At 39.6% G+C, this 12370-nt stretch overlaps 3 protein-coding genes across 11 annotated transcripts in view; 2 read left to right on the forward strand and 1 right to left on the reverse strand.

Annotated features, from left to right (window-relative positions):
• strip2 (striatin interacting protein 2) overlaps positions 1 to 2608 on the forward strand; it is a 27271-nt gene extending 24663 nt beyond the window's left edge. For all 4 annotated transcript variants that reach the window (XM_015024398.1, XM_015024409.1, XM_015024405.1 and 1 more), the window contains one exon: positions 546 to 2608. In XM_015024398.1, the coding sequence (XP_014879884.1) occupies positions 546 to 796 (251 nt within the window). In that variant the 3' untranslated portion in view covers positions 797 to 2608. The remainder of the gene's footprint in view (positions 1 to 545) is intronic.
• A 2022-nt stretch (positions 2609 to 4630) lies between these two features.
• morn2 (MORN repeat containing 2) lies at positions 4631 to 6014 on the reverse strand. 4 transcript variants are annotated; one of them, XM_015024429.1, is made up of 5 exons: positions 5782 to 6014; positions 5575 to 5622; positions 5117 to 5223; positions 4907 to 5043; positions 4631 to 4830 (listed from the first exon to the last, which is right to left on the reverse strand). In XM_015024429.1, exons 1-5 carry the CDS (start codon positions 5786 to 5788, stop codon positions 4728 to 4730), a joined length of 402 nt encoding a protein of 133 aa, XP_014879915.1. In that variant the 5' UTR covers positions 5789 to 6014; the 3' UTR covers positions 4631 to 4727. The 4 variants fall into 4 exon arrangements, with proteins under 4 accessions (XP_014879915.1, XP_014879937.1, XP_014879930.1 ...); XM_015024451.1 differs by lacking the exon at positions 5575 to 5622 and having other exon boundaries at positions 5782 to 5851; positions 5968 to 5981; XM_015024444.1 differs by lacking the exon at positions 5575 to 5622.
• Positions 6015 to 6905: 891 nt separating this feature from the next.
• dhx57 (DEAH (Asp-Glu-Ala-Asp/His) box polypeptide 57) overlaps positions 6906 to 12370 on the forward strand; it is a 14532-nt gene continuing 9067 nt past the window's right edge. Inside the window, exons 1-8 of one of the 3 annotated variants that reach the window (XM_015024466.1) lie at positions 6906 to 7102; positions 9332 to 9365; positions 9467 to 9643; positions 9706 to 10008; positions 10080 to 10295; positions 10934 to 11769; positions 11839 to 12014; positions 12117 to 12137. In XM_015024466.1, the coding sequence (XP_014879952.1) occupies positions 9471 to 9643; positions 9706 to 10008; positions 10080 to 10295; positions 10934 to 11769; positions 11839 to 12014; positions 12117 to 12137 (1725 nt within the window). In that variant the 5' untranslated portion in view covers positions 6906 to 7102; positions 9332 to 9365; positions 9467 to 9470. Of the gene's footprint in view, positions 7103 to 9089; positions 9366 to 9466; positions 9644 to 9705; positions 10009 to 10079; positions 10296 to 10933; positions 11770 to 11838; positions 12015 to 12116; positions 12138 to 12370 lie in introns of those variants that run through there. The other 2 variants (XM_015024475.1, XM_015024471.1) reach the window with 2 other exon arrangements.

Below are 12370 nucleotides of genomic sequence, written 5' to 3' on the forward strand. Positions count from 1 at the left end.
GTTTTTTTAGGTTGTGGGTCCAAAAAACTTCAAAAAAAAACCCAACCAAAAAAAGCAAAAAAAAAAAAAAAAAAAAGACAAAGGTTGGTTTAGAGAGATTTTTTTTTTACACAATAATAAATTAAACCATTATTTCAAAATGTCACTTTGTGTTTATTTCAGCGTTATTCCATTCCACTATTAAAATATGTTTCATTTGTAACATATAAGTGTGATTTAAAAAAAAAGGAAAAACAGCATTTCTCTCCTCACTACGCACATTTAGTTATAGTATTACTGTGCGCTCTGAAACATAATCCTGCACCAGCCTCTTGCAATAATCTGGGTGGTGTTGCCATAGCAACATAGATGGGGGAGACTTCTCAGGGTCACTGTTCCTCATAGGAGAGTGATTTCTCACCATCAGAGAAGCACAGATTGATAGGAAGAGGACGGATTAGTTGGAGATGAGCAAATGTGGCCACAAATGTTATGTCTGGAAAAAGTGGAATTAATTTCAATCGATGCGCGCTAATATAAGTTCTCCTCCTGCTCTCTGCCACCAGATATCGATGCCCGACCGTGGGACTTCCAGGCGGAGGAGTGCGCCCTGCGGGAGAGCATCGAGAAGTTCAACAGCCGGCGCTACGACAAGAACAAAAACGGCGACTTCGCGCCCGTGGACAACTGCCTGCAGAGCGTGCTGGGCCAGCGCGTGGAGCTCCCGGAGGACTTCCACTACAGCTACGAGATGTGGCTGGAGCGAGAGGTGTTCTCTCAGCCCATCCAGTGGGAGGGGCTGCTGCAGAACCCGTGACGGCCCAGGCCGGGAGGCGGAGGCGGTGGGGAGACGTGGCACAGCAGAGGTCGATTAAAAAGTGTGGTTTTTATTTCTGAAGTTAGCTAAGTTTTGCTGAAAGATGACAAGACGAGAAGCAACGGTGTTTGGTCAAATCTCAGGAGGAAGGAGGAACGCAGGTAAGATCAGGTCGGTTTGATGCCGCACATATACATTTTCTACGATAACATGTGCCTAAGACTACTGTGAACACACGTAAGCACATAAGAATGAAAGTAGCAGCTCAAAAACCTTTCAGATTGTTGTAGCACGACACTGTTTCGGCCAGTTCTACTGCCCTCCCCCCCAAAAAACGCCAGTCCCTCTTCTTTAGTAAGGCGGTGCTCTTCTGATTCCTTCGTTATGTTTTATTTATTTGTAACACTGTATGGGAAGCATTTTATGATGATTTTCTTTTTTAAATATAAGTTAAAAACCAACTTTTTTTATTCTGAAACAAATGAGTTTAAATTATGAGGTTTTAGATTGTAAACTGAAACTCAAACATTGTTTTTTGCATTTTCAAAAAAAAAAAAAAAAAAAAGTTACAAGAAGAATGATAAATAAAAATAAAAAAAAATACGGTCCTGGGAGTTACAGGAAAATAAGGAAGCAAAACCAGCTGAAAGTGTATTAGTTTATTTATGGGTGTTGTTTATGAAAGGAAAGCAAATATAGTTAAAGGAATGTCAAACAATAATCCTTTAAAAAATATCTATATAAGCTATATGCTGAATGCTTAATATTAAACTACAGAACTAATGGGGAGAATTTCTTTAATTTGGAGTTTGGAGTTAAACTTGCAGACACAGATATCGTCCATCTGCTATACATATCAAAACCTGTCAGCACTAGAGTTCTGGATGGTTCCACAGGGAAGTTCAGGGAGATGAAATTCAGACCTTTCCTGTACAAAAAAGTACATTTAACACATCGTGCTTGGGCACAAAACTATGTAGTAATAAAGCTAGCTATTTACTGGCATTATGTGCAGTAGAGTTAGCGATGACTAAACTGTGGCTTCTCTATGTTGTTGAGGGATATTTTTTATTTTTGCTGTGCCATAAAGTAGTTACAAATGAGAGTCTGCAACTTCAACACAGTTTTCAACAATCACTACAGTCTCCTATCTCCTTGTGGAGTTGCTTCCCTGAGCCTTTCTGCTGAACCATCTGGGCTTCTCAAATCTCAGCAATTAGCACTTGTATAGAACAGCTGGAAATCTGTAGCGACTGTCACCAATGTTTATCTTTCCAACTACAGCACAATATGTAACTGCTTATCACACCGATGGTAGGATGTGATTGCTACAATAATTGGTGCTGGCTTTTTTTGTTTGCTATTCTTCCTTCACTTTGGAGTACCCAAGCAGGGCACCAAACGTGTTGTTACACACACGGACAAGCACAGTGGGATGTTTTGATGTCATTTTTTTGGTTTGTAGTGTACTCACTCTGTGGGACGAGTTCCTCCGTGTCTTTGTATACAGTAAGGATGCTCATCTTGATGCTCGGCTGCTTGCCTTTTGTGTACAAATTGTGCATGACCAACATTTTCTCTGCACCTGTATTCAGACAGTAACTTCAGGATGTCCGAAGCGGAGTTGGGTTAAAAGGTAATAAGCTGTCAATATCTTACATGCAGTGGAAAATACCTTTGGTGTCTACATTAATATAACTCTAAATAAGTTGGTTTGATTTATCCTGAATGACGACGTCAAGGAAGTTAACGACTGCAGGTAAGATGTCAACAGCTAACAACCTTTAAAAGAATCTTTCTTCAGAAATTATGAAAAAAAAAACTGTATTTCTAGCTCTCTTATCGTTATTCTGTTTTCCTGTTAAAGTCACAATTTTCTTCACAAAGAAAATAGGTTAAAAATAGTTTATATATATATATATATATATATATATATATATATATATATATATATTCTCAGGTTTATGGAGATAACATATAGCAAAAGTTTTAAAAATCTTCCTCACCGTTGTCTAGCTCACTACATGGAGAAAAGTACACACCTTTCTCAGTTCAGTACAATAAACTTTAACTCCAGAAGGTGTACACAGTTGTGACGTTGTATTTGTCAGCTGCATTTAATTTCTTTTTCTTTTTTTTTGTATCTTGTGCCAAATTTGAGTGCCATCTCCTATTTGTTAATTATGTTGACACTTTTGCATTCAAATCACTACTGGAGGTTTGCAATACAGTTGTTTTTATTTTCTACCTTTCAACTGTACAATCAAAATAGTAATAGCTGTGTCTTGTACCTTGTACAGTGTTTTACATGTAGGATTCTGTGGAAGTCAGTACAGTATCTATATGTGTGTGTTTTTATTACTCTTCCATATCTGTATATTCTGGATGGAGTTACTTCTCTTTACTGAATTTCTTCAGGGGTATGTGCAATTACAGATCCACAGAGGCATTATACAACAGAGTGACAAATTACAATATCAGAGTTACCTATTAAACCATGTCTAAAAACTTGATTTGCTTGTGATCTGATTTTTAAGGATGCTTTGTGCGTTAAGCCAAGTGTATTTGTGCATGCTGGAGGTCAGGTGAAGCGCATCCAGGCGGGATTCGGAAGTAAATAAGAGAACAGAGAACTGACTTCATCCACTTTCCATTAAAATTCCTGGAGTAAGAGTCGGAAGTGAAGTAGCCGATAATGTAATGTGTTAAATGAAGCTGACGCAGGCAGGCACTTGCTGCCTCGAAGCTCAGAAAGTGACTCTAAGCTACAGACATGACGCGCTAATTTCAGATATCTCCCCGCTGAACTGCAGATATTCTGCTCATGGATACTTGCTCTTCGGCTTAATCAAATTAATTAACTGGCATTTCATTATATAATTTTAGTACACAACAAATTGAAAAATAATTTCTGTGGGACTTCAGACAGATCAGAGTGAAAAATTAAGTAGATAAAACAAAAATTACCCAGAATAACAAAAAAAAAAAAAACAACGTAATGTTTTAATGTCTTGAGGCAGGAAACCATGCAGGCGATTAGTAGTTCTGCTTTCTTTTTGTGGTACTGTTTGCCTCATGACGGCAGTTTAAAACGTTCATGCGGTGCGAGTCGGGAGCAGGGCTGGATTTAGGAAAATGTGGCTCCCCGGGCCAGAGCCAGTTTGGCGACCTCACCACACAAGCTTCTTTTACACATGACAGTGAGAATATATTCATAGTGAGGTGCGAGCTGACTTCCAAGGGTTTTAAATTCTGTCCCCATGAGTGTCTCCAAATCATTTGTGTTTTAAAAACAAAATTCATGATAAACTCTGCATCATTTCTACAAACATCTTCATCCTTGCAAGGAAATAATCCAAAATGTTAATCAATCTGGAACAATGTAGCTCCAAAGTCAACATGGTGCAAAAATAAATTTAAAATTGAAATTGTATATCTTGGCTTCTTACTCTGCTCATTGGAAATTATGACTCATTTACACTTTAAATCCTTCACTAAGTCATTCCTAAACCCATGAAGCAAATAAACGCCCCTTGCCATATCTGTCATTTCACAAAAACCATGGAAAACGTAAAAAGGTGCCTTAACCCTGCCTTTGACTGTTCTCTGGAAGAGGCTTACGTGTCCAAATTCTGCTTCAAGAGCTGGGAGGCTTTAGTGGGAAGGAGTGGTCAGCAGGTCCTGATCAGCCAATCGGAGACGGACTGTTTGTACTATACTGTGTAGAGGAGAACAAGAATTTAAATAAAAGATATTTTCGATTAAACTATACCCGTTGACTCTGCTTCCTCAAGATTTCCAACGTCCAAGTCTTTTACTGAATAAATAAAGATGTTTACATTTGAACGTTTAATCAACTTTCAGTGTTATTGTTTTTCTAATGCAGTTTAGTTTTGGTACAACGATTTTTCAGACTTTTTTTTTTTTTTGTCTAAAGGTTGTGCAGCAGTTTGAGACCAGGCGCTGCTTCACCGTGGAAGTCTCCAGTCCACCTCAGGCCTTGTGTGTCAGTGAAGGTACCCTCTCCCTCCAACCTATAAAACACCAGTTCAGATATTCAGAACTGTACTTTGTGGCATTTGAAATACCTGAGGGTACTCTGGTGACTACCTGTCATTATAAAATTGGCCCTTATACATAGAGCCGTCCGGAAATGTGTACGTCCCAGAGCCGTTGTACGCGTTGTCTTTGAACTCTCCTTCATACACGGCCCCAGAGGGAAACTGCAGGGTCCCTTTGCCCAGCATCTGGAGAGAGGAAAGACATACATCTTAAACAAACAGACGTTAACAAGAAGACAGAGAGATGGATAACGCATACTTTGTCCTCTTGCCACTCTCCTGTGTATATGATGCCGCTGGCTGAAGTGTGTTTTCCTGTGCCACTTCTCACCAGCTCTCCAGATTCAGACTTGCGACACTCGCCCTCTGTGAGATAAACACACAGCTTATCTAACTCTGGCACTACTCCTGATTACTTTAGTCTTTATTTACTTTATTTTACTCTTACGTTTTTGTCATCATTTGAATTATTTTTTATAACTACTCAGGTTTTGTGTGATTAAAACATTTAGTCAAACAAATGTTTCCAACTCAACCTGTGTGAGACCCACTTGGTTTGACTAAATGTGCTCCACATTGGTGAAATCAGTTGGGCAACCTTTGTAGATTTTTGTTGTATCTTAAGTAAAACTTCATTAAACCTGTACAGGAAATTACATAGCCTATGGAAAAAGGTCCAAACATTCAAGTGTTGGTTGGGTTTCCGTCCCTACTCACCGTACTTATCCCCATTTGGAAAAATGAGGGAAACCTTGATTGCAGTGTCTGCAGATAAACACATCCAAATGCATTTAACACTTAAATAAAATTGGTCTAAATGTTGATATTTACATATTCAAACTATGTCCCTTTTTGTTGTCTGACAGAAGATAGAATCACTTGTTGTTGTTTTTTTCTCTCTGTGTGATAGTATTTGCACCTCACCAGTCATGCTATGACAGCTTCCCTCAGTTGGCAGATGGCTGTCGGAGTACACAACAGACGCTGTTTCACTCTGAATGGGGGAAAAAAAGACGTGTAAAGTCGGAAAATTTAACCCAGAGTCGTGGAGAATGAAGAATCAGTCTTACCTATGCCCAAATTGGTGTAATTAGCCTACAATTTTCACAAGTTGGCATTAAGAATGAGCTACGGCAGCAGGTAGGTGTTGCCATGGTAACAGTGGGGTCTCTAACGCGGCCCAGCAACCACTGTTTGCGGAAAAGGACGGGGTTGTACATCGAAGGGGCGTGGCCTATTAAAAAAAAAAACGGGCTGAGGCGAACACCGCCGTCCTCTCGAGAGAGGAAAGAACTACAACTACATTTAAAAACCCTACAAAAAAAGTTTTAATAAATTTACCGTAATGTATAAAAATAGTTCAATGAATCTGGTTTCCTTGGGCATGATTAAATTTTAATGGCTTTATTCAAAATCTATTTTGACATTGTTAGGAATGGCCAAACATGAATAAAATGAAGTTTCAGTTCAAGGTTGTCTTACTCAAATTTATATTATAAAAATTATTTAAAAAAAATAGTAAGTTACCATTACCTAGGAACGTTAAACCCAATTATGACACACAGCTGATGGTATTATTGCATTTTTACATTGTGGATACAAGAATGAGAAATGTTTTCAATTTATATTATTTGTAGTTTGCCTGTTGTGTGACTATTTATATATTTAGTGATAAAAATTAACAGAAAAGGCAGCCAGACAACATTTTTCTCTGTAGTGAGAAATACAACTAAAACCTTTACCTCTGTATTACTGTACATGCAGCTTTTTATTTGCAGTCACTGGTATGGAAAGCTTTATTATTAGCTGATGATGATATAACTCTGTATCCATGCTACATTAAAAAAAAGAAAATTTAGAAACATTTCTAATGCTAGCTGACTGAAAGAAAGTTTTTATTAGTATTTCTCTTATGTTTGCTTGCTTTCTTTCTACCAGCAGCAGAAGACTGGAGAATCAAGGACCAATCACAACAGTTAGGGGGCGGGACTTGATTTTAAATCCCGCCCACTGCTTCCTCTGACGTAGTTGAAAAATGTATATTTTTTTAAGGTATTGTTTCATGAAAATTGATATTACTGCTATACTTGTGTAATTCCAAATGTTATAAATATCTTAAGAGTGGTTTAAAAACTACAGTTATGCAACACAAGAACCGGAAAAGAAAGTCTGAACTCCGAACTTCGGCCAATGAAAGAGAATGTACTGTGCCGGGGGGCGGAGGGTGTTGGAGCTGCTGTTTCAGGTATGTTCACATTTTAAAAGTTCTTTTCTGAAAGGTATGCATCGTCGGCTTTATCGGTTATGATACGTTTCAGACGTTTAGGTTAATCCTAAACTGTGAAACATGAGAGTCTGGGTTGTGAGGAAATCTTTAACACATAGCCTAGCATGCTACAGTGGAAGTTAAGAGCGTGCTAGCTGTTAGCTTGTTAGCTAACAATATGGTTGGGCTCTGGGTACGCTAATTTCGCATTCGTAAACAAACCTTTTCTCACACATATACCGAGACCTTGTACAGTTTATTTCTCATAGTAGGTACGTATTTTGATGAACTATTAACTTCATAGTATAAAGTGTCAATTATATATTTTTTAATTTGTGTACTATTTCCATTCAAACTTTTTTTTTTCTACATAGTTTTTTAGTTGATGCGTATGATGGTCTTTGTTTTTGACATGTTAACTTGTGCTGTACACGAAACATTATGTCTTCTGATCCCACTTAAATAACTCTAGTCGACCTCTTGCTGGCAGATATTTATTGAAGTCATTTAATCACGTTCCCTTACATAAATTAATTTTGAGTACATCGTAGAACATTTCCTTAAACCCTCAAACAAATTCTCACTCAGTAAATATGATTTAATTGGGGTTAGTCATGAAAAAGCTGAACGTATTCTCAAATTGGAATGCTTGTTGTTTTAAATTAATAATGAGGTCAAGTTAATCGACCACCACCATGAACATCTGAGGTTAGTGGTAGTAAACTGGACTCGATGTCTCCTTAAGAACACTCAGTGCTCATGATTGCTTTAACACATTTTAAAATCACATTTACCCCTGAAACATATTATATTCAGTATAGAAAGACATCATATACATTTTTAGTCTTATTCAGCTACATGTAAAAAAAGAGAGAACCTAATAAATAGGAACTGTAAAAGTTTAGACTGCTTTAAAATTAAATGTAAAAAAAAAAAAATCAAATAAAAAACCCACAATTTTAACAGTAAAAGTTTTGATTACAACCACTTAAGATTTTTAAAAAAAAATATTTTTGACATACAAAAAACACGAAACAGTTTGAAGACAAAAGAGCTAAGCCAAAGAGACTATATTAATTAAATTTAGCTGTAGGTTAATATTGGAGTAACTGTATGTCCATCAGGAAAGACAGATTAAGAAATGGTTAATATTTCTAAAATAGCAACCCTAAAGCAGCAGGAATAATAATAAAATGACTAATTATATATAGTTTGTGCAATAATAAGAATAGTAAAGATAAATTTACTATTCTTAATACTTTACTAGCCTTGCATTTAATACCTTTTCCTAATAATGCTGAAGTGTGACCGGAGCAAATTCAATCTTGATGATGTTAGTTTGATTTTTACTTTGCAGCATTTCTGTAGACACTAGAACTCAATTAAATCTTCTACAAAAATAAAAATCACATCTCAAAACAGTTTCCAAACAGCTTTAAATGTATGATTATGGTCCTGTTTTATGCTTATTAATGTGCTATTTATTTAAGGTTTTTATGATTTAGTTTTATGTACTTAATGTTCTGTTTGTAATTTTACTTGTTTCCTGTAAAGTGTCCAAGTGTTTAGAAAAGCACTACACAAATAAAATATATTATTATTATTATTATAAAAGCCGATGTAGAGCTGATAAACTATTAAAATTTGACAAGAATGTTTTTTAGATAAAGTTTGATAGTTGAATTGATTGAAAGAAAAAAGTGTAGATAATGTGTACAACTCAACCTGATTGCACTGCGGAATTAAAACTTGGTGTGTATGAAAAACCTAAATTAAAAAAAAAAGTACAAATGACAAGCGACCCACCATCTGACGTTTCTTAACTCTCTGAAGTATTTCTAACCTTCCCCATGATTGTGCCCTCACAACTCTTTTTGCTAATAATACGCCTGAGCAGCCGCTTTGCCTCTGGGCTGCGCGGCCCTACTGGAGTTGTTACTCCGCGGTTTGATTGCATAATTGCAGCCAACAGCGTTGTGTGTCAGCCACCATCTCGTTGCTTTGCACTTGAATTGAAAATTCCCCCTCAGCTATAAGCCACTCTCCGCTCCGTCCTGCCCGTACAGTAACCGCCTCGCTCTGCGTCTATCTCCCGTCTCTGCTGCTGTTTCCAGGATTCCAGGCTGCCTTTCTGTTTTTTTCTTTTTCTTGCTTTTAAAGCTGAAAACACACACATCCAATCTGCTCTTTTTCTGTCTCCGTTCACAGATGTTTCGCAGCCATGAAGGAACACTGACTGAAGGTTTGCTTACTTTGAAGTTTAAGGGAGTTTATTTGGAGAAATCCTGCGTGTTTTTTTTGTGTGGTTTTTTTTTTTTACACTGATTGTGTGTGTCGGAGCAGAAAGATGAACGCCAGGAGAAGAGGAGGGAAGCCAAACAGAGGAGGAGGAAGGTTTAACAAGCCCAGAGGAGGCGGAGGTGGCGGAGGTGGAAGCCGGAAGGGAGGAGGAGCTGCCGGTCACTGGGATGACGACGATTATGATTTCAGCCTCGATTTTGGACCCTCTCGCTCCAGCAGGTATTCACGGCATCACTTATCACATTATCATCTTTGCTTTCCCTGAACTTCTGTCTCTTCAGACCTGGAAAAGGACGAGGCGGAGGCGGCGGCAGCGGCGGCGGCAGCGGCGGCGGGCGTGGAAGGGGGAGAGATGCGGGACGAGGATGGGGATTTAACGATCGCCGAAGGGACTCGAAGGGTGACAGGAAGCCCCTCCCCAGGTCCCTGGTGAGCACCAGGGTCCCTCTGAAAGCAGGTGACGGCAGCAGGCCCGAGGCGAGCAGCATGCCCTTGCAGAGGATCTTCATGACCAATGAGAACCAAGAACAGCTCAAGGAGTTGCTGCGGGAGCTGCAGACGCAGGATTTTGACGAGCCTTATGAGTGAGTCTACGCTTCTGTTGTTGTTGTTTTATTTGTTATTCGGAACAAACATAGGACTCTGTTTGCATCAGGGAGTCTGGCTCTGATTATTCAGAAGAAGAGGAGGAGGAATATGATCAGCTGGATCCCCGTGAGGAAGGTCAGTTTTGGGTCACTAACGATGAGCCTGTGGAGCGAGATGAGAGCCCTGCTTATTACCCAGAGGAGGAAGAAGAGGAGGAGGAAGAGAAGGAGCGACCCACACCTGAACCCGTCATCTCCTTATTTGCTGTCGGGAAGCTCTGCAGGTGATCACATCAGAAAGTTTGTTTTAAGGTCAAACAGGGTTGAAACCTGAAACCCGAGCTGCTCCTGAAATTAACCAGTTTCTATTAAGACTCTGGGAAAGTTTGGACTTTAAACAAAGTATTTTTACTCAGTATTTGATTTTTCAAACTTTATTTCTGATATTATCATCTGTGTGTTTCTTTGTCCTTCTTTCTTCCTCCTTTTCTTTCATCCCTTTTTCCTTCCTTCTACTAACATCTTTAATTATAAATATAATACCAGATCCAGGCTTAACCAGGTTTTCAGTCTTTCATTGAATAATTAATTGAATTTCCACAACAGAATGACATTAAAGGTCCCAGTAACATGATGTACATCTTTTTGTCAGGTTAGACTTTTTTTTTTAAGATAATTTTCCATGAACATCAACATCCCAAAAATTAAAACAGATCCATTCTTATTTATCCAAAGTTCTGTGTTGTTCATTTTAAACATAATCAAAATAATATGATTTTTTTTTTTTTTTTAAGTTACAACTCATTTCCTTTACTAGATTTTTAACTAAAACTCTAGTAACACTTGCTGCTCTAAACCACTTTTATTTATTTTATTATTTATAATTAATTTTTTCATAACATTTTTCTGTTCCTTTTTAAAGATACGGCTTCGACAGGGAGAGAAGCAAACAGGCTCTGGAGTCCGGCACAGGAGAATTCGGGGCGACTCTAGAGCATCTCCTCCTCCAGGTCTTCAGCGAACGCTTCGGACAGAAAGCGGTTTCCCCTGACGGCCTCCAGGGGGTGCCGATGGACGAATGCCTGAGCCAGCGTCAGGAGGAAGCGCTGGCGTTGGCCGCCATTTACGGCGACCGTTTCAACGAGCGCATCGCCAACGCCGTGTGGACGGTGTCTCTGGACGTCCCCTTCCTCCCGGACAAACCGGCCAGAAACGGAGGCGACGCCGCGGACAAGAACAGCCGCAACGTTTGTAAATTCTACCTCAAAGACCGCGGCTGCCGCTTCGGCGACAAATGCCGGTTCAGACACGAGATTCCAGGTAGAGAGAAGTCTGGGGCGGGCTCCTCGGACCCAAAGGCGCCGAGCCAGCCCGGCTTCACCAGCTACTCTCCTCCTGAGTACGAGCTGGAGGTCCGCTTCCCGAAGGGAAACCGTTACCCTCACCAGGCGCCGATAGTCGCCTTCAGCACCAACGACGAGTCGGTGGCAGCCGCGGGGAGACTCATTGTCACCGAGAAGCTGTTTGGAGAAGCGCTAGCTGCAGCGAAGAGCGGCGAGCCCGTTGTTTACACCCTGATCTCCCTCTGCGAGGACGAGCCGAGCATGAACGAGCTTCTGGCCGTCGGGCATCACAAGTACAGCACGCCGCCTCCTGTGGTGGCACCACAACCGAATCCTCTCGGCATCGCAAAGAGCAGAACCAGCAGCACCATCAGCAGGAGGGCCGCTCCGCCAGCAACCCAGAAACCCGCAGAAAGTGAGTCATCCAGGTCCGCAGACATCTGACGTTTGTTGTTTCGCTTTTGATGCCTGTTCTTCCTTCCAGTAAAAGAGACTGGAGAGGCTGAGGAGCCTGAGGAGGAGGTGGAGGTGAAAGACGTCCCAGTGGAGACCGAGAGCTACGTCAACCTGAGGAAGAAGATGGAGAGCAAGCACAGTCAGAAAACTGAGAACCTCCTGCAAGAAAATGGCAAGCTTTGTCGAGACTTCCAGAGAAAACAGGTAGAAAGCATCAGAAACTTTACATCGTCCCCTTCGTACAACAATGGCCCAAGTCGTTTTTTGCCAAAAAGTAATTTTTTTATTTTATGTTTTTTATCTAAACTATCGTTTGGAAAGAAACAGGTGATTTTATTTTGTGCCAAAACCACATTTGCCATAACTGTAGAAAGGTGTCCATTCATGTACTTTGGTACGGAAGATGATCAGGGCCACTAATAAAAACTGAATTCTGACTTTAATGTCAATATTCTGACTTTCTTTCTCCAAATTCTGACTTTTTTTTTTTTTTTTTTTTTTTTTTTTTTTTTTTTAAATTTTTATTTTTTTTTCCCCAATTTTTTTTTTTTTTCCCCCCC

Source organism: Poecilia latipinna, unplaced genomic scaffold (genome assembly GCF_001443285.1).
Source record: "Poecilia latipinna isolate Pla-1442-1.1 unplaced genomic scaffold, P_latipinna-1.0 Scaffold92, whole genome shotgun sequence".
In the NCBI taxonomy this organism is placed as follows: domain Eukaryota; kingdom Metazoa; phylum Chordata; class Actinopteri; order Cyprinodontiformes; family Poeciliidae; genus Poecilia; species Poecilia latipinna.